The sequence below is a fragment of the Rhinolophus sinicus genome, linkage group LG05 (genome assembly GCF_036562045.2).
Source record: "Rhinolophus sinicus isolate RSC01 linkage group LG05, ASM3656204v1, whole genome shotgun sequence".
Classification (NCBI taxonomy): domain Eukaryota; kingdom Metazoa; phylum Chordata; class Mammalia; order Chiroptera; family Rhinolophidae; genus Rhinolophus; species Rhinolophus sinicus.
Window position 1 is genome coordinate 182,476,391 of NC_133755.1, and position 21,433 is coordinate 182,497,823.

Below are 21,433 nucleotides of genomic sequence, written 5' to 3' on the forward strand. Positions count from 1 at the left end.
CCTAGTCTTCTCAGCATTGAAGAACAGCTCGTGTACAGACGTCAGTTAAATGGAGAGTCCATTAACTGATGGCCCTAGCTGTCCACTTCCATGTCACACCTTTCAGCAGTTAATGAAAGACAATGAAGAAGGAGGCCCTGCCATTTGTCCTGGTGCACACTGTCCCCTGGTGGCAATGAATGTGTCTTTGGGAAGGTAGAATCACCTTTCCTCTCTCGTTTAATTGAATTACATTCTATAAATATTGGGAGGAAAACATGCGGTGGAAAGAGTATGTATTGGGAACTGAATAGACTTGGTGGTTAATCTTAGCTGCCAGCTGTGTGACTGTGGATAAGCTACCTAACTTTTCTGAGCATTAGTTGCAACAAAATAACAAGTAACTCAAAAAAGAAGCATCATGGAGAGAATGAAACCAGGTTGTATATACAAAACAACTACTCACAGTTAATACTTATTGTACTTTCTGTGCTCAGACATTCAGTTCTACCTACATATAGCAATCATTCTAACCACCTGCACAGGGAGATTTTTACCCCATTTACAAATGGGAAACTGGGGCACAGAGAGATTAAGGAACTTGCTACAGTCAACACAACCAGAAGTGAATTTGAACCTGTGTGGTGGGGCTCACAATGTCCTTCTGTAACTGCTACACAAAACCTGGTGTCAAGTCCTTGCTCAAATGATGAGCTAAGCAATTTCAGTGAAGTGTGATGACTATTCCCATGGGAGAGACGCAGGCGTCTTCTCCTTCCCCAGCATGCTGCTGGCTTTTGCACAAACTATAAAACATTTATGGAAACACACAGGCCATTGAGCACCTCAATCATTCTCCACCTCTCTGTAAACTATCCCAACCCTGACACACACGGGATGGCTGACCTCAAGAGAGAAAGCATGGATATTCCTAAATTCACCCTGAAAGGCTACCACCGTGGTTCAGTACACCTTTTCTATGTTTGACTGTTAAAGACACAGGGACTGTCTAGGCCAAAAATGTGTGACTGGGAAGTCAAAGGCATTTCCCCTGCTCTGGCCTCCTGCGCTTACTGTCAGAGTCTGGTTGCAGAGTTGGTCCCTGTAGCACATTTGTAGCTCAGATCCATTCTCTTCTCTGCACCATCGCTGTAGCATAAGTCCAGGCCCTTCCTCTTTTTTTTTTTTTAAAGGCAAGTTGTCTTTAATTTTAGGTGTCAATCTGAAATATGCTGAATAAGTATATGTTCACACAAAAACGTGTATACGAGTGTTCATAGCAGCATTGTTCTTGACAGCCCAAACTAGGAAACAAGGCAAATATCCATCAACTGATGAATAAACAAATGGCGTTGTAATACAGGGTCTCTGGTCCCGCTCTCGGCAGGTGGACAGACAATATGGTGAGGCCAAAAAGGAACAACAACAGAGCCATAGATAGGGGTCATACCAGTATATTCTCGATGGCAGCTGGTCGAGACACAAAAGCAAACATCCGCCAGTACCCCAACGAGGGGTCTTCCTGCACCCCATTCTCACTGGCAGCTGGGCGAGACACAGGAAGTAGGATCTACACAATCCACAACCCGCCATCCGCGCTTGGTAACCACACTTGCTAGCTTCAATCCGCACTTGCCAGCATAGCCACGGCAGTTATATTAGTGTCTAATGGCTCACTGGTTACAGCTGATGGCCATCGGATCACAGCTGATGGCCTCTACTACCCGAGCCAGCACCTTTCCACGTGAGGTCGAGAGCCTGGAAACTGCTCTCTGGGACTCTGTCCCTACAGGCGTCCATCCATCCAATGGACTATTACCCGATATTGGTAGTAAAACATTAATCGTTGGTAGGAAATGCAGTAGGGACACAGGCTACAACATGGATGAACCTTGAATACATTAGGCGACCTGAGAGAAGCCAGTCACAAAAGACCACGTTATATGATTCCGTGTATAGAGATTGACCAGATAGGCAAAATTACAGAGACCTAAAGTAGATTCATGTTTGCCTAGGGCTGCGGAGTGGGGTGCAGAGTGAATGCTGGTGAGTATGGGGTACTTTTAGGGGCACCAAAATATCCTACAATTACAATGTGATGATGCTACATATTTCCGTAACTATGCTAAAATCATTGTACACTTTAAATGGATGAACATATATGTGAATTATTTCTCAACAAAGCTGTGAAAAAAGAGCATCATATAGAATAGCTGGGATAAGGAAGTGAATTAAATAACATAAAATCGTCAACTGTGCAGTTGTTCCTTCTTTATAATGTTCTAACATAAAATATGGAGACCAAATTGGTAAAAACAAGAACAAGCTAAATGTGAAGCACATAATTAGTATCACATTTAAGGGCATTTTTTTCATCGTTTTAACCTTAATTCCATCAATTTTGGTGAGATATGAAAATTAATAAGTTAATAGCTGTCTTAACTCCCAAGCCAACCAGTGATGCATTTCCCATTTCTGCCTTCTTAATTTAAGGCTTGTTTGGGATATTCTTTAAATGTAATAGTATGTTTTCCTTCAATTATTAAAAATTTTAAGCATCACCCCAGACCCCCACCGCAGGCACCGAGACCACGCCCCTTATCCCTAAGACCCCGCCTTTCCTTACCTACCCGCGTCACGAGGCCGTGGGGGCGCCTCCGCGGTCAAACCTCCCGCCTCCGTTGACTCGAGGCCCCGCCCCGCGCCCTGAGGCCCCGCCCCGGCCCCGCCCCCGCGTCGGCTGCGCTCCGAGGCCCCGCCCCTGGCGTGAGGGGCTGCGCACCGGCGCCGGGGCGTGGCCTCGCCGCGTTGCCGCGAGGAGTCTGCGGCGGCCGTTGGCCGTTGGCGCGGCTTGGCCGGTTGTCTTGGAGAAGCAAGATGGCGGCGACGGCGGCGGCGGTGGTGGCGGAGGAGGACACCGAGCTGCGGGACCTGCTGGTGCAGACGCTGGAGAACAGCGGGGTCCTGAATCGCATCAAGGTGGGCGGGAGGCCGGCCGGCCGGGGCCTGGCGGAGGGGCCGGCCGCGCCTGCGGGCCGTGGAGCCGGTGTGGACGGTCGGCGTCACAGAGGGACGCGCGGAGCGTCAGGCTGGCCTAGGGCAGGGCCCGGGCCCGCGGGCGGCGGCCGGCCATCTCGGGGGTCGGGGGTCACTCCCGGGCGGGGAGACCGCGGGCCGCGCGGCGCCTGCGGGACAGGAGGCCGCCACCGGCTTGCGGGCGGTTGAGGCGCCGCCGTCCCGGGCGGGGGGGGGGTGCCCTCCGCTTCGCTGCACCTGGCGGGCGGCCGGCCGGCGCGGCGTTGCTCGGCGTGTCCCGCTCGGACCTCGTCGGGGCCGGTGCGCTGCGCCGATCCGGAGGGTGGAAGCTGGGAAATGCCGGGGGACGGAGCTGGGGACTGGCCAGCGCCGCGGGAGGCGTTTCCGGCCGCCTTGCACCTGCCCACGAAGCCCTGTCCTGCCCGGGTGCGATGGGGGGACGGTGCCGGTGGGACCTGACGTCCTGCTTTTCTTGTCCTGAAAGTTGTCTTGAAGCAGTTTCTGTTCCATTGCCCCCCTTTTTAAAGGCTGAACTCCGAGCAGCTGTGTTCTTGGCACTAGAGGAGCAAGAAAAAGTGGAGGTATGAAATCTACAGATTTTAATATGACTGTATTCGTTTATGTTTAGTTTCTGCTTAAAAACCGTTGTAAAACACGACATGTGGTAGTGTGCAAGCAGGGATCGTTTTGAACTGTTAAGGATTGCATTTCTTTGCAATAGAGTGAACATTAACCCTTTTGTGTATATTTCAGAAGTTTGGGGCCATCTGAGGAAAGCTAAGGTGCCACAGGACTCCTGAGGCCAGTGTTAATCTTAGGTGTCATAGGTCCTCTTGTGTGGGGGACAGTGAAACACAAGGTCATGGGAGCTGGTGGGAGGAATGGTTCTGTTGGCAGAGTTGACTGCAGGATCCCTCAGGACCGTTACTGTGCGTTGTGAACCCCCACCAGGTGGGGGGAATACAGTGTGCCAGTTTTCCCCAAACTCTCAGACCACCTAGTTATTGTAAAATCACGTCGTCTTTCCTACCGTCACAAGTCCCACCTCCTCTCTGTAGTTAAGTGTGTTTAGTGTTTTCTCCCGACTCCAAGTCTCAGCACCACCCTGAGTGAAGATCCTGGATCCTTGTCCGCGTAGTCACTCCATAATCAAGGTCTTCAGCTTGTTCTGTGACAAATCAGCCTCCTCTCCTGTCACTTCTTCAGACCCAGATGCCTGCGCCTCTCTAACCTCCCGAAGCTCTTCAGCTCTTGGCTCTTGGCTGTTCATCCAGGCATCAGTCTGCTCTTGGCTGCCGTTCGGCCCTGACTAGTCTGGACCCATGGTCCAGATCTCCAGAAGCCTGACTGCCTTGCCTTCCAGCTATACTTGGTCTGGAAAAAAGATCTTGTTGGTCATTTAATTCAGCAAATTAACTGCCTTCCTGTTTGTCACCCAAGCCTGGGGATTGCTGGTGTCACTGAACGGAGGCTGCAGCCTGAGCAAGGCCCTGACAGGCCCAGGCCTCTGCTGTCTGCATAGCAGCTCCCGCTTCAGCCTCAGCGTAGCCTTCCGCCCGACCCCCTTCATCTTGACAGCAGGTCTTGTCTTTCCCTTGCAGGGAAACAGAAGCCTCGGCGTCAGGCCCTCACTGTGTGTCCTCCAGCTTCCCTGCCTCTGCACACTGCACTTCTTTCCTTCCTGCTTGCTGTCGGAGGCTCTCTCTTCACCAAGAATCATCACCTTCTCTGGGTTTGCCGTGCTGGTCCTCTCGGCTCCTCCCTCTTTGTTGGCTCTTCTCTTGAGCGTGAAAACAAGTTTATATCTCAAGGAGAAAGCTGTTGCCCTCGTCTCATGTTCTGCTTTTAATACCACTGTTTCCCCCCACTGTCAATTTTTGAAAGAATGTGTATGTCTTACACGATTTATATTCCAGGCACCCTTTAATCCATTAACGTCTTAAATCCATCACTGCTACACCTTAGTACTTTCTTTTGCTGCTGTCAAGAAGAATCCTAAGTAAGTATATGTTCTTACCTATCTTAGTGGCTCTTTGTGGCATTTGACATTCTTAATTCCTTCTTCCTTTCTGAAAATCTCCTTTGAATTTTGGGACTTTTTGTCTTCTGTCTCTTTTTCCTTTTTCCTTTGTGCATTCCTTGGTTTTTGCAGCATGACCTTTTCCTGTACATCGCACTTAAATTCTTGGTGCAGTATCCCACGATCCCCGTCTGGGTTCTCTGCCTGGGTGACCTTGACCACACCAGTAACTCAGCCCTGTATCTCTGATCCATATCACCCTCCTGAGCTGCAGACTGTAGGTCACACTGTTTGTCTACGGGGACCATCACTTATCCAAGTTGGAAATCCGAGGGCCCTTGCTCTTCTTTCCACATGTCTGTCAGTTCTGTACCTGAGGTGTTTGAGGAGGTACCCTGCTGACCCCCTGGCCTGCGCTTAGTTATTCTTTCCAAATCACTTGACCTCTGCCTACTCTCCTTCATTGGTAGTCCTGACGTCCTTTCCACGTCGCTCCTAGACTGGCTAGTCGTAACACACGTTTGATTTTGCCCCTCCGTTTTCTTCAAATATTTCAGTTGACCCAATGTCTTCAAATTTCCTGGACCAGCCTACTGAGGACCTTTGTGATCTTTCCCCTCATCCTTTTTGGGTTTTCTTAAAACTTTATTGAAGTATACTTGACCTACAGTAAACTCAGCATGCTTAAAATGTACAATTTGATACATTATAACATACTTACGCAAAAAAGACACAGTCGAGATAGTGAACATATCCATGACCGGCAAAAATTTCTTCCAGCCCCTTTGCAATACCTCCATCCTCACCCAGTGTTTGGCACCCAGTGTTTCTCACAGCTATGCAAATGGAATCACACAATCCGTACATTCTTTCTTTTTGTTTTTGTCTGGCTGCTTTCATTCAGCATGATGCATTTGAGATTCATTCACATTGTCATTTGCATGGGTAGTTCATCCCATTTGATTCCTGTTATTCCATTGTATGAATCTACGATAATTTACCTAGTCATTCACAAATTGTTGAGGGACATTTGGGTTGTTTCCAGTTTTCAACTCTTATACGGCTGCTGTGAACATTCAGGTACATGTTTGTTGCTTGGGTCTGTGCTCTCTTTGCTCTTGAGAGAATACCTAGCGGTAGAGCATTTGGCAGGGGCATGTTTAACTTTGTAAAAACTCCACCAGATCGCTGTCCAGAGTGCTGGCGCCATGTTACGGCAGGCAACCCGCGTAAGACTGCTGCTGTGCCTGTAATTCATGTGGTCTGCTTAAAGAAGCTTTGCTGTGCTCAGAGCGTTTTTTTCTTTACTCAAATAATTGTCTAATGACAAAAATCAGTTGACCTGTGCACTACGTAAAGTCATCTCACATCCTACTGATGGACTGGGAATTGTGAGTGTATAATTAAAGTCTTGTTCATAATAAGTATGCCACAAATGGTACATGTCGAAGATGACAAAATAGCAAACTTCATATATTTGAAACAATAATCAGGTTTTTTTAAGTAAAGTTGAGGTCATTTCACATGAGTATTTGAAGATCTAGCTTCTAAAGCAGTTTAATCAATTTATAAAACATTTAAAAATTAAAAATAAGCACAAATCTATATGTGGCTTTCTTTTATTAACTTTGAGATATTATTAAATAGCACAAAACAGTTCTTTTAGTAATCAGTTGTGGAATGGGGTTAGCCATAATTTTATGACTGACAATATTTTACTTATATCTTTGCTAAAAAAATTAAACTTTAATCCACATTTTGTAGTTGTTCTTAGGGTAATCACATGACACTTACAGTCTTTCATTTTTTAACAGAACAAAACGCCTTTAGTCAATGAAAGCCTGGAAAAATTTTTAAATACGAAAGATGGTAAGATGTTTAGCTTGTTCTTGTTTATTTTGTCTGTCTCTGAATTTTCAAATCTTGACTCTATTTGGGAGAAATCAGGAATTTCAGGTTATTGTTTGAAGTCTGATTCTTCTAAGTCCTTACTTTAAAATCATATTTTATTGGACAACTAATAAGTTGTTATAAATTTTATTGGTCATGGGAAACTGTTGGATGAAACCAGTTTTACTGTAAGAAGCAGAACACTCAAGTCCGTTTATATTGAGAAGCCTCTTTTCTCCCATTAATTTAGTTTATCCCTTTTGACAGCGTTAGTGAAGAAGCCCCAGAAGCCCCAGGGCTCAGACTTGCTCACCATCTCTCTCCCTCTCGCCCTTCGCAGGCCGGCTGGTGGCGAGTCTAGTTGCAGAATTTCTTCAGTTTTTTAATCTTGACTTCACCTTGGCCGTGTTCCAACCTGAAACTAGCACAGTAAGAATGATGCCTTTTACTTACACCTGCTTTTGAAGACTTTGATACAAATGAGTTCATTATAAGCTGAACGTTAACAAAATTGGACAATTTACAGTGTCTCACATAAAGATTATTCTTTGTAGTTAGCGGTTTTTCCTGAAAGCCATCTGAGCTGTCAGCTGGCACCAGTGTCCCTACTTTATGAACTTGAAACAAGCGTTGCTGTAGAGTTAATTTGTTAAGAGTTAGACTGTACCTGTTAATGTAGACTTTGAATGTAGAGACTTGGTAAAAGAAATATATAATTAAAAAAAAATTGACTTGCATTTCCTGTATGCAGAATTTCAAGTAGGAATTTGCTCATGAGTGGTGTTGTATTTAATGTGTTTTTAACACTCACATGAGCAACTCTGCTTCCTGTGAAAAGAAAAGAATACCACTAAACAGTGTGGGTGTTGGAGCCTACTGTTTCATTCAGTGAGTGTGTATTTGGGAGTGAGCCTCAGGGAGGGGCGAACTTGTGGCTCCCATGGCCACTATTACTCAGTCCCCCTGCCCCCAGGTGTATATAATTTATAAAAATGGACATTTCATTCACTAGGAAAACGGTCTCTGAGTTTAGAGATGTCTTTGAGTTCTGGAAATATTTTTCTTTAAACTCTGAAAATAATTTCGCTATATTTTTGTGCACTTGTAGCTTATTTTTACATCTTATTTCTTCCCTAGTTTCAAGGTCTTGAAGGTCGAGAGAATTTAGCCCGAGATTTAGGTATTATTGAAGCAGAAGGGACTGTGGGTGGACCCTTATTATTAGAAGTGATCAGACGTTGTCAACAGAAAGAGAAAGGGCCAACCAATGGGGAAGTAAGTACAATCCTATCCTTTGTTATCTCTTTAATTATTGGCTACCTAGTGTAGCCATGCAGATTAGTGCATACGTAGTGAATCAAGGTTTAAATAAAAAAGGCTGTTCTTTAAAAACAAACTGACGCACACTCAGATTGTACAGATACACATTTTAGTGAAAATCAGGGAGGTGGCCACTCAGGCTGCTGCTGGCCTGCTCTGTGGATCGACACTCAGCAGTGTTGGGCCTGGCTGTGGGGGACCCACCCCCGCTCCTCTGCCGGCTGGCGCTGCTCCTCTCCCGGGTCCTTCTCTGAGAACGGGAGCGGGGGACAGGACAGCAGACTGGGGGCGTGGTAAGGCTTCCACACAGGAGTTGGTGCCTGTGGAATGGGATGGCGCCCAACCTTGTTACTGTCTCAAACAGGAAAGGGCTGCGCTGTGTACATGCTCATTAGCTAAGTCTGAACTGAAAGGCTTGTTTAAACTACGCCTGAAACTGTTTAAGCTATTGATTTTGCTGAGTTTCTAAACATTGTTAAATTTCTGTTTTTTGGATTAGCCGTTACCTTTCTTACTCGTATCCTTTCCTTTTAGCAGTACTGCTAATGAGATTAATGGTCTGATTTGTATTTACATACATTGCTTTATGTAAAGATACAATTCTCGACGTAGACAGCACCCTACCTGGTCCAGATACCTGGTTAAGTGTGTGCTTTTAGTCACAAGTTTACAGGTAAGAATGTGCAGGGTTATGGCTGCCATTCATTCCATTTGGAGTGGCTCAGAGTATGTTTTCTGGTAGAATTTTTGGAAATCAGTAAACTTGACTGAGTACTCGTTGCATCTGAGGCATCATAAATAGATTCTTTTAATTAAACGTGTACTAGAGGAGTTGAGAGCTATTCCAGGTAAGATGCTTTCATAAGAAAATGGGCATTTAAACAATGGTCTATGGCTGTAGAGGAAGTAGCGTAGAATAATGATTAGTTCTCAGCATCCTGAGTAGTTAGTTTTAGTTAAAAGAGGGCAGTGGTGGTTTCATGTTGAAAGTTTGTTAAACTCAGCTTCGGTGTGAGCACTGGGGAGGGTGTTCCTGGAAGGACGTGGAAGCTGATGAGAGGGCGGGAAGCAGGACCACACCTGGCAGTGGGCGTCGCCAGCCAGCCCGCCAACCTGTCCAGGGCACAGGTGGTCACCACAGCCCGTGCGTTTCCGTTTCATTCCTGCGTAATTATATGACGAGTTTTTGTGTGTGCTCATTATGTGATGGGCATTGTGCTAGACGGTAGTGAATAAAAGATCCAGAAATGTAAAGAACAGTTTGGTACCTGCTCTCCCCTGAGCCAGCAGTCTGCAGCTGGTGGCGACATCTGACTTCTGTGGCCCTGACCTCTGTCTCTTTACCAACCTTTTGTTTCCTTTCCTACTTGCTCTTGGGTTCACCCCTGGGTTGCTCACATTTTCTGCCTGTATGCTTTCCCTTTGTCAGTCTCCCAGTAACAGCTTGGACTCTGGGGCCAGACTGCTTAGGTTCACCTCCAAGCTCTGCCACGTCCTGTGCATGGCCATCCGAAGTCACTTAAGCTTCCTGTCCCTTAGGTCCCTCACCTGTGGGATAGAGCTAAGAGAAGTATCAGCGTTTGCGGTTGTAGTGGGAGGGCTGAAGGGCTCAGCGCAGGGACGGCCTGGGAGCAGTGCGTGGCATATGGTGACCATACAGGCTGGCCATCCTCCTTACTGTTCCTAACTGCACCATTACTGTCGGATGGGTCCCCAAGGCCAGCTCAATCCTCACCCCAGCTTAAGACCAGAGCCTCATACTCCTCACGTGACATACCCACCTGCTTGACCCTCCAGCCACTGGAGTCCCGTGTGAAAAACAGGACTTGATTCTCTTTACTTGTGACAATAGTGGAAGCCATAGGAGACAGAAGACCCCCCAGCACTCGTTCTTCCACACTTCTCTCTTCCGCAGACTCCTTGGTTTCAGCCCAAGGAGTTGCCCGTCCACTTGCTAGAGTATTCTTTAGTACCCAGTTAGCTCTGTGAAGTTGGGCACAGAGGCAGCTGGACCGGAACCTGTGCTCTAAGAAATGAAAAGGAAGTGATGGGTGTGAAGGAGGAAGGCAAGTTGTGCCATATGAGGAGAGCACGTTGCACGAGAGGCTGGCTGTTTGTTATGCCTTCTTGAGACTAAACGATGTAGGAGGAAGACCAGCTGCCCAAGAATCCCAGGACCTGGGGCAAGGGCTTCCTGCTGGAAAGGAAGCTGGGGGCATATTTAAATGCTGACTGATGAAGTGACAATGTAGGTAGTTGGGATCTAATTGCATTTTATTTTGTTGTGGTTTTTAATTAAAATTAGGGGAAAATTGAAGTGTGTTTACATTAATCAGGAAGAAATAAACGTACCAATATGTATAGTGGTTTTATAAGCTGAAATTCTGTTGAGATATAATTGTTAATAGTATATTTATGTTTATTTTAAAATATGTTTTAATTTTAAACTGTGGCTATTTTAGGGTGTACTAGATCTGTCTGATGTACATTCTCCACCGAAGTCACCCGAAGGAAAACCAAGTACACACACAGCACCCAGCAAGGTGAGTTGGCCACCCAAGGTGACCCTGCACTGAGACCCTCGGGGGCTGGTCTGCTCCCTCTGGTCTTACTTCTTACAGGTTGTGTTGTTTGGCAACACAAGTGCTGTTTAGTTTCTTGAAAGTGCTTTTTCCCCTTTGATGAAGTATATATTTTAAAAGATTAATTATTTTGCTTTGTTGGTAGTTTTTGAATTTTGTGTCATAGGAATATGCTATTAAATAACAGTTGTACAGTAGTTGGGCTAATTTGGTACTTTGAACATTTTTTTCCTTCATTGAACAAAGAGGTTTACTTAGTTTTCATTTACAAAATTCCTAGCTTGAGAATATTAGGTTCTAGAATATAAAACCTTTGTGTTGAATATGTAGATGGGTGACCAGGCTTGGAATTGTAAATCATGATGGATTTTTTTATATGAATGAGCCATTTTGAGGATTTACAAGAAAAGCTGTGTGCTCTGGTTATACAGAGGGGCCCCAAAAAATGCATACACATTTTAAGAAAGGAAAACTATTAAAATTGTAATACTTGATATATACCGGTAACAAAAGATGAATATAAGTCACGTTTGACTTCTGCAATGACAAGAGGTGCTCAGAGTGGTTCCCATCGGCGTCCAGACACTTCTGATTACAGCGAACTCCTGCTTGAGCAGCGCTGACCAAAGTGTCACTTGTACACATTTCTTTGGCCCCCTGGCATTTGTGAGGCTTGTTAAAGTGAAGGCCGTCTCATTCCAGGGACTTGGTATATAATGGAGAAATAAGTTGAGTGGGCTCTTGAATTTCAAGTCAAGGGTGTTTGTGCTGCTAGCAGGAGTGGATAGAAAGATGATTGCCGGGAAGCTGCTGTCCCGTTGGAGTAGACAGTGCGTTGATAGAGCCAGCCTGTGTCAGCAAAGGGTGTGGTTGCAGCCGAGTGTGGGCTCTGGGTGGTCCTCTGGGTTCCACCCCCCAGCAGTGGACTGGTGCCCTGGAGTACATCCCAAAGGTTCCTCGTAGATATACATCGTGTCCTTAAAATCAGGTGATCTGGGAGAGGGTAGTCATTATTCTGCTAGATTTCTTTTTCCTCGGTGCCTGGGTACAGAACACTGGTGAGTGGTTCCCGTTTGTTGCTGGCTCTTTGGTGATGTTGCTTCTTTTTATCTTTTAAATTTAGAAGTGAAAGGAATTCTATGCTTTATTTCTAATCAAAGAGAGAGACCATCATGCTGTTGATACCATGTTTCCCCGAAAATAAGACCTAACCGGATAATCAGCTCTAATGTGTCTTTTGGAGCAAAAATTAATATAAGACTTGGTCTTATGGTTAGATAAGATGTGGTCTTATGTTATAGTAAAATAAGACCGGTCTTATATTAATTTTTGCTTCAAAAGATGCATTAGAGCTGATTGTCCGGCTAGGTCTTATTTTCGGGGAAACACGGTAGTAGTTCCTTTTCTCGGAGATCTGGTTAGCCTGTTCCGTAGGGAAGGTTGGTCTTTGAAGGCTTGTCCCGTTGATGCTGTGGGAGGCCGTAACCACGGTAACAGAGAATGCAGTCCTGAGAAAATGTGAAGTCCTTTCAGTGGACTGCCAGGTATAGAGCCTTTGTAAGAAAGCTGTGCTTTCTGTGACAGTAACTAGCTTCAGAGGGGTTAAGATGAACACATAGTCCAAAATAGTTATCATGAACTTTTGGAAGTTTTCTTTTTAGCAAATTAGTTTTTTAAAGCAAATTAGCAATACTAACCTTCCATAAGTTGTGTGTCTTCAAGACAAAGTATTAATGTGTGTTTTACATATAAGAGGATTCTCTTTAAGTTTTTTTTTTGTTTGTTTGGTTTTTTTTTAAGATTTAAGAATTATGATGAGAATCTTATGTTTTAAGTCAAGTTAGGAAATGTTGCTCTAAACCAGGGGTGTCCTAACTTTTTTCAACATTTTTCACCAAGGGCCATATGCGGTAAAATACACAAACAGCCGGGCCACTCACTCAAGGTGAAGTACGTATTGCCTCACGTGGTTTATTTAAATAAACTAAATATATTTTTGGAATTTGCTGCAGGCCAATAAAAAATGGATCGCAGGCCGCAGTTTGGACACCCCTGCTCTAAATAGTCACAGGAATTGGTGGTGATTTTTCAGGTTGGTTTAGAGAACAGTGATGTGTCCTGCAGATGCGGCCACACTCCTGCCTTCTGTGGTTCTCAGTTAGTGTCCTAGGCCTGCGGTGGCAGGGGTCGCTTCTGAGACACTGGAGCTCTCTGCTGGGGCTGGGGTGGATCTGTTTTAGGACAGGGCTTTTTTGGGGGCAGCTAAAATGCAATTCCCCTCCAGTCTTAAAGGATCTGGATTTGGGATTCCGGTACTTTGCTCACCCTTTTCTTGCCAGCTGCCTTCTTTCTCTCAGTGGCCTTCGAATACTTCTTAGGGTGCCTCCTCACTCCTCAGACTGGGAGCGCTGGGGACTCCAGGGAGCTGTGGCCCAGCCCAGGGTCCAGCCCAAACTTGGGGAGCCTGCCTGGTGCACTCCTGACGGAGGTCGGCAAAGCCGGGGCTTGTTCAAGGCCGCCGCTCGGGACTGCGGCTGGATGGAGTGTGCTGCGTGCTTCTCCACGGCGCTGGCACCGGGTGTGCCGGGCAGGCCAGGGGCTACACTGGGGCAGGTACCTGCTGGACAGGAATCGACGGAAGCTGAAACCACTGCAGGAAGAGAGTTAGAAAAAGACCAAAAAAGGGGGTTTAAAAAAGGAACATGTTAATTCGATTTTTCCATGTTTAAGAAATTTTCTAATAGGAATCTTTTAGTTTGGTTATGAATTAGTTTATTTTAAAATATTTGTACTTTGTGGTAAAATGTCATTTTATTCTCATGCTCAGATACCAAGGTATACAGGACAAGGTAAGAAGAAGACAAGCGGGCAGAAGTCTGGTGCCAAGGTAACACGCGTGAGGGCAGAGGGCGCAGCGCCCGAGCCGGGCAGGCCGGGCTCTGCTAGTGCCGCCTCCGGTGGGCCTGGGCTCCGTGGGCCCGGGCTCCGTGGGCCTGGGCTCCGTGGGCCTGGGCTCCGTGGGCCTGGGGTCAGTTTGCTTTGCAGACGGCACTCTGTCTCTAGTCAGAACGTGATGGCGGTGGGGTGGCGTAGAACTAACTACAAGTGACCTGACTTCCAGTTTTTACCTGGGTGAAAATCATACTGTTGTAGTTGAAAACTACGCTCCTAGTTTTATTTTGCGAATTCCTTGCTTTTTGGCAATAAAAGAAGTTGTAAATGTTTATTTTTTTAATGGATCGTCATGTGTATATTCTTAATTATGACTTTTATCTGAGGTAAATAGAGCATCCTATTACTTTTTGGATAAGTTCCAGTCAATAAAGTAAAGGCTAAACTTAGTTTCCTTGCAGACGTCTTCGTGATCAGCAGCTTATGAAACCACATTGATTAGCTGCCTCTGGTAGTGGGGCCCCGCCATTGTCGGTGGCTTGGCTGCTTCTGTTTCGTCCCCAAAAATGACAGAAGTTAACTGAGCCAGTCAATTAGTGACCTTTAAAATGTACATATTGGAGGCCTTAGAGTGTTACTATCCAGTTCTTAACAATTAGAATCAGAGAGTTATGTAACTGAATTCTGTGAGATTGATTAGTCCTGTTCAAACCTTGGTTTTATGTGTAGATTATTGAGGACCTCCAAATGAAAGGGTTGTTAAAAAATTGTGTTTGTTGTGTTTGCTGGCTTTAGTTCTGTTGGTTTCAGTGGGAAATTCCTATTGTATTTTGTTCGCACTATTTTTTCTGCGTTGCTGCATGAGAAGATGTTGTGATGTTATTTAGTGAGCATTTGCGCTGCCCTCGTGAAAGTCACCTTAACACGATGCTCTGGGCAAGACCCTTCAGAGGCCCTCGCTCACGCACTTGACAGCCTTATTGGAGAGCCAAGGCAGGAGGAAGAGAATTTAAAATATAAAACAGCATGTTTTCTATACATGCTTTTAATCTGTTTCCTGGACTTCTAAGAAAAATGAGTATATTTCATCATATTAAATTTTTGTAATCTTCCTGGTGCCGTGGGTTTTAAAGAAGTTAAAACCTTCTGGAGAAATTGCTCCCTAGGCCCAGAGCACACAGAGACGCATTTGTACTGTGTGAGGCCCAGCCGTGACCTTCACTCTGGGACGGGCACAGCCTCCACTGCTCCCCTGCACTGGGGGCACTGAAGTGCAGCCCCTGCCTGCAGTGGGAGGCTGTTTGTCGGCCCCTTTTATTGACCATCATTTATTCCTGAGCCCAGGGTACTTCCTCCATCACTTGGAAAGCTGCTTCTCTCTACTTCCTGATCTGGTTTCTGAATTGCCTTATAAGGAGTCTGTTGTACCCAGCACTGAGAGATGAGCCCTTAGCTCTTCATGCCTCTGCCTTTCTGCTTTGCCTCGTGCATGTAGTAGGTCCCCAGTATCCTTAATGTCCTAACATCTTAACAAGTTAATAAGCCAAATACCAAGCTGCCCTTGGAGCTTGAGGTCGGACACAGCAGGACTCCAGGGGGAGCCATTGCTCAGCTGGGCAAAGCCCTAAGTGGTGGCCTTGCTGGTCCATGAAGCAGGCCTTCAGTGCGTGACCAGACTGGACCAGCGGGCGGGCCCAGCGCACCCAGCAGGCCGTGTTGCTCGTCTGTCTGGTGGCTGCTGTTGTAGGCAGAAGGCACATGTGTTAATGGCTTGTTCTGAGGCCCTTGGCTGTTTTCAGAGAAGTTATATTCATATCACAAATGAACTTTTAAAGTCATTCATGTGTATGTAAAACTGGTAATTACCTACCATGCACCTGTCAATACGCAAAGCAAAATCTAAAGTTTCTGAGCTAATTTATTAAGTTAATGTGGGTAAAAATAAGTTACATTTCTGGCTTGGTTATTATGAGAGTTATGGATGGATAGAAGAATTGGAATACAAGGTGGATAGATGCTGGAAGGGAGGGTATTTCTTTAATGAGTTAACATTGTTAAATATATGTTAACACTTACTTCCAAAGTATCATATTTCACTGTAAACCATGTCCTACCATTGTGCTAGTTGTCTGAAAACAAACAAACAAAAAAGACATCAAAATACAGCAGGCTGTTTTTGGTAGGCTCCACTAACTTAGGTTTTTACACTCAGTTGGAAAACCCGAATAAGATATTAGATGGTTTTTTGTTTTGAACATTTAGAATAAGATGTTTTTTAATCATCATATTAAATGTAACATGAATGGTTAGCTTTCTTATAATCAGTTTTCGGGTGTTTTAAACTAGTATATATTGAGGAATTTTTTTGTTTCAAGTTCTTAAAAGAGAACAGTTCTTAATCCATTGCTCCTTATTTTCAGGAGCTTTGGATTGATTAGGGCAGTGATGGGGGTTACATTGTGTGTATGCTGGGGGTGTTTTTGCGGTTAGTCTCGCAGTCACACAGGGTTTTCTAGATAACCCAAGTATTGTCCCCTGCACCCCCTCACCCCCCCCATGAATGAATCCACACGGAGGAGGAGGAGCAAGCCCAGGCCCCGCCCTTTGCCCTTGGCTGCTGCCTGGCTGGTGGCTCCACCAGTGCCAGCTGCTGCTTCACACACAGACCGACACCTTGGCACTACTCGCTCAGCCCTGAGCGGCAGGCTGGGTGGGGACAGGGCAGCTGTGCGCGTGTCGCCATGTCTGACTTGGGAGCCCGGGAGCCAGCTCTCCTGTGCATCTGCGGGGGTCACAGGTGTTCACACAGCACAGCAGCAGTTTCTCTAGAAACCTGGGTTTTCAGAAAGGGCTTTACGTTTTGTGATGCTAGAATTCCACAGTGTTTACTTTCTAGGTGAGTGAACGCAAGTTTCGAATATGTGAGTGTGTGTTACAGCTGTAGTAAATCACTTTTCCAAGTAAATGAAGGCGGGGTCAGCGCTGCTGTTGGCGGGGCGTGGAGGTGGGGGTGTGGGCAGGAAGCCAGTGTGGTGGGAAGTGTTTGCGAACCTGCAAAGTGGGGTCTCCTTGGCTTTGATGGTCCTCTATTATGAGCAGTGCAGATCAAGGCTTTTATTTACAAAAACACTTTTTTCTAGGTTCATAAGACATGCTAGTGGTAATTCAAGTTTTTGGCTAATGGAAAATTAGTAGTTACTTTTACTGTGAAACAGCTCCATGATGCCGATTTTCTGTTAATCTAGAAATACTTGCAAGTTTGAATATATCACTGTACTAGTAGAAAATTAAATATATACTAAAACTTTCCTACGAATTTACTGTAATTTACCATAAAACTTATTAGTCTTGAGATCCAGCCAAAGGAACTGAATGGCTGCTCCCATGCTGTGCAGGGGTCTCTCGCTTTTGGGAAGAGGCAAACTTTTTTATAAGTTGTAGTTACTGTATTTGTTATAAACACCTCTCAGTTCCTAGCTTTGCTGTGACAAAGCACCACAAACTTAGTGGCCTAAAACAGCCGAAATTTCCTGCCTCGTGTTCTGGAGGCTGGATGTCTGAGATCGAGGTGTGGCAGGGTCGGTCCCCAGTGAGGACTGGAGGGGGAGTGGCCAGGCCTTGTCCGGCTTCTGGTGGCTCCCGGCAATCCCAGGCGGCCCTCGACTGTTCTCTGGCACCATGCTCACATGGCGTTCTCCTGTGTGAGGACCCCAGGCATGCGGGGTGAGGGGCTATCCCACTCGAGGGGGACGTCAGCTGGCTCCCTCTGTCGTGACCTGACCTGTGCATAAGGAGTGGCATACTCTGGAGTAGTGGCAGTTGGCACCCACGAACGTGTTTGGGGAGACACAGTGTGACCCGGAACCGCCCTGAGGCCACTGGGGTTGTCCAGGGAGTGGATTCCAAGGCATTGTGGTGCCATTCTTTTTGGTGGTTGATGTTCACACAACTTGTTTTAAACAGTTCTTAACTTTAGCTGTTGATTCATCCTGAATCTGAACTCTATCCCCAGCTAGTTGATAGAACCAGTAACCGAAGTTTCTGTATGTGAGGTGAAGACTGCTCTTAAGCCAGGATGGAGGTTTGGAAGCAGATCCCGTGGGGGCCGCCAGGAGTCGGTTTGTTGCTCAAAGATGTGGCGTCCGTGGAAACTGCTCTTCAGTTGTCCTTTTGTTTTAATCTGCAGAATGTTTCGATAAATCTCCTCTTAGTTTGGATTTTTTAAATAGGAAACATTTGGAATTAATTTAGTGAATACATTAGTAACCCAGTGGGTAGTGGTCTTTTGGTTAAAAACATAAAAAAGCCTAGTTAATAAAGTAATGCTACCTTCTTGTGTGGTGTAGACATTGATTTTGAGAGCAGTTCCAAAGCAGATTGAGTATTTTAAAGTTTAATTTTACTCCATAAATAGGATTGTAGCTGTAAAACAAACTGGTGTCTTTAAAAGTGTGTGTTGTGTTGGACATGATGGTGTCCTTTCCTCCGTGAAGCCTGTTGTCCTGAGACTGTTCTCTCCGCAGCGGGTGGCACTAACCCAGGGAGAAGGGTGGTGGGTGCACGTCAGTTACTAAGTAGAGAGCTCATTATGTGGCCTGGGTCGTGCTGGTTTGGGGACCGCTGGGAGAATTAATTACTGCTTGTCGTAGTGTTGCTGTGCGTCTACGGTTCCCTTCGTTTTTATGCCTGTTACCTTTGAGTCTATGACTATCATAGTCTCTCTAATTGTAAATGTGTTCAGATATCACAAGACTTGGGGTATTTGTTTCCAACAGCATGTGCTTTTGCAAAGGTAGAAATCAACTTTTAAAACACTTGTAAATTAGAAATTACAGTGGGCATGAATCTAAGAAGTACATAGGTGGATGTTGCTTCTCTACATTTGAAAATGTGTACCAGGAAAACGTCAAGAAAGCTGGTACGACGTTTTTTAAAGCTTCCACTTCTTTGAAAGTATCCTGTGTCGTCTGAAAGGATGGTAACTGGGTATTTGTTTCCCCAGCCGTCTTTTTACAGCCATTGTTTGGTCTGTGTTAATGACACGTGGCGTGCAGAACTGCAAGCCCTAAAAATTGTGTAGCGTATATCTTGGCTGCTGCCAACTAATTGTGGCCGGTTACTAGTATGAAAACATAAATGTCTGAGTATGTATACAGTACGTTTTGTCTATTCACATATTAAAACTGAAATCATCCTTAGAGAGAGTCTTACTCAGTAATTTCTAACCCACGTTTTTACTACCTGGCTTTAAGTCAGTCACTTTTCCACAGCTTCCCGTTCTTAACTCATAGCAATAGTGGGATTTGGAAAATGCTACGCTGGTTCAGTTTTTTATTTTAGTTAATTTTATTGGGGTGACAATTGTTAGTAAAGTTACATAGATTTCAAGCGTGCCATTCTGTATTATATCATGTATATATCACATTGTGTGTTAGCCACCCAGAGTCAGTTCTCCTTCCATCACCATGTGTTTGTGGTTCAATTCTTGAGGAAATTCATGCCTGGGAACATTAGTGTTCAAGATTGAGTGGTTAGTAGCAGAGTGTGAACTGTGCTCCCCATCTGTGTTTCAGGAGAGCGCTTCTCTCGCATACCACCGGCCTTTTACACAGCACTGCTCTCTATAGGGTGGAAGGTGGAATCTTGAGAAATTGCCATTTTGAACCCACAAAAACTGCAATTTCATATGACTCAAGCTAATAGTGTAACATATGTATTAAGAGCTAACCCCTGGCATCATATTTGATGTTGCCCTGACCCTTTAGCTCCCCAGGGACCTTGGCAAGTGCCTGAAATTCTGTATGTTTCCTTTTCCATATCTGCAGAGAAAACAGAACCTACCCCCAGGCCATAGGGTTATTTTGAGGATTAAAATGACATAACGTGGGGGAAGCATTTGAAAGCTTTATGTAAATGGTAGCTACTTTATTATTGCTATCTTGGTGTTTTATTGTTATTTTTATTGTTGACATAGGCATGTCTAAGGACAAAAGGAAATCTGAAGGAGGGAATAAACTAGGTTATCAAGGTCAGGGTTAGCTGCAAACGAGGAAGCACAATGCTGTTTTGTTCCAGCACCGCCAGCTCAGTAGGATACGTGAGTCGAAATGCTTGAGAATTTTGTACATTGGTGGTTTAAGATACATAGGGACATGTACGTACACGTGTCCGTGGACATTTAAGAGGTGTGGATTAGGGAGTTACTCTGAAAGTCTGAGTCAAGGTCAGTGTTGAGACTTTACTGGTAGCAGTTGTGTATGTTAGAAGCATGAGTGGTCCAGGCGTCATCTTTCACCCTGATGTCTGTTATATTTGGCGCTGGATGGAAAACTGCTGTCTTTACTGATGAGCACTTTGTTTTACTATTTGGTTAGTGTGTGTGAACTAATCTCTACTAATTATCCATTTTCCTATTTGCAAGTTGAAAGCAGTAAGATAATGTATGAAGCAGCGCTATATATATGTAAGAAGAAATGGAAAAGTTATTTATAAATGGGATAGGTATAGCAAACATACTTCCATTTAGGGAGGGTTGAAAGGAATGGTGTGGGCATATTTCTGTGACATTTTCCCCTTCCAAAGTTAGCCATGGCGTGAAGCCCAGGGATGAGCTGATAGGTCGTAGGGTTCCTCTGGACCTCATGCAGTTCAAGACCCCCCCGCCCCCCTCCCGCCACACACACTTGTGCTCACGCGCCTACAGACACAGATTGCATATGTTCACATGACTTTATATTATGTAAAATATTAAAGTTTTATTTCACCAAGTAGACCTTTTCTCTTTCCCTCTCTCTTTTTCTAGAAGGCCAGCAGTGATGCTAGTCAGAGTGATACAAGCATTTCCTCCTCAGAACCCAAAAGCAAAAATAGTCTTCACTTATTGGCCCATGAAACAAAAATTGGATCTTTCCTAAGCAACAAAGGCCTAGATGACAAAGACGGAGCTGGTCTTTGTCCAGATGAAGATGATACGGAAGGAGACTCTTTCTTCGATGACCCCATTCCTAAACCAGAGAAAACGTATGGGTGGTGAGTAAACTGTGTTTATGGATTATCAGACTAGAGGCTTAAAAATACAATTTCTAAATGTTTTACAGTTAAAAAATAGCTGCTAAAGCTTCTAAAATGACTGAATTCATAGGTCTGATCTTGTGCCATTAAAGCATCTTGTGTTGTAGTGCAATTGCAGATTTGTAAAAACCTAGTGGTGATGTCAGTGGGAAGGTGCACACTGAGCGTCCCTCAGGTGCCAGGTACAGTGTGACGTGCAGGGCGCAGCGGCGAGAAGAGGCGGAAAGCCCGCCTCGGGTGAGAGCTGCCTCTGGACAGAGGCGGGGAGAAGTGAGAGTCACGTGTGGTGGGTGTAGTTGGTGTCCGGGAGAACAGGGCAGTGAAGGGAGGGTGAGGTGGGGGGGCGTGTTTTCAGTGGGGTGTCAGAGAAGGCCTGCCTTCGAGGGGCCTTTTGAGCTAAGAGCCCGAGGAGGTGCGAGTGGTGACAAGGGCCGTGGGAGCTCTGGGACGAGCCTGCAGAGGGGGTGACAGGTCGGAGAGGCAAGGGACAGTTGTAGGAGATGGGCTTGGGCGAGGGGCGGACCCGCCGCAGGAGGGGGCTGGCTCTGCTTGGAGACTGCGTGACTGCACCCCACACACACTGTCGGGGTACCCTCTGGCTGCTGGGATTCGAGCGCAGGTGCAGGGCTTCCAGGTGCGAAGC

The 21,433-nt window shown here is 45.6% G+C and overlaps 1 protein-coding gene across 8 annotated transcripts in view; it reads left to right on the forward strand.

The window, feature by feature from the left end:
• The first annotated feature begins 2,734 nt into the window (after nucleotides 1-2,734).
• The window catches only part of CEP43 (centrosomal protein 43), a 30,688-nt gene continuing 11,989 nt past the window's right edge, over nucleotides 2,735-21,433 (forward strand). Inside the window, exons 1-8 of one of the 8 annotated variants that reach the window (XM_019712399.2) lie at nucleotides 2,735-2,958; nucleotides 3,543-3,596; nucleotides 6,850-6,904; nucleotides 7,266-7,354; nucleotides 8,063-8,200; nucleotides 10,708-10,788; nucleotides 13,655-13,714; nucleotides 20,522-20,748. In XM_019712399.2, coding sequence (XP_019567958.1) covers nucleotides 2,857-2,958; nucleotides 3,543-3,596; nucleotides 6,850-6,904; nucleotides 7,266-7,354; nucleotides 8,063-8,200; nucleotides 10,708-10,788; nucleotides 13,655-13,714; nucleotides 20,522-20,748 — 806 coding nt within the window. In that variant the 5' untranslated portion in view covers nucleotides 2,735-2,856. The remainder of the gene's footprint in view (nucleotides 2,959-3,542; nucleotides 3,597-6,849; nucleotides 6,905-7,265; nucleotides 7,355-8,062; nucleotides 8,201-10,707; nucleotides 10,789-13,654; nucleotides 13,715-20,521; nucleotides 20,749-21,433) is intronic. The other 7 variants (XM_019712402.2, XM_074333822.1, XM_019712403.2 and 4 more) reach the window with 7 other exon arrangements.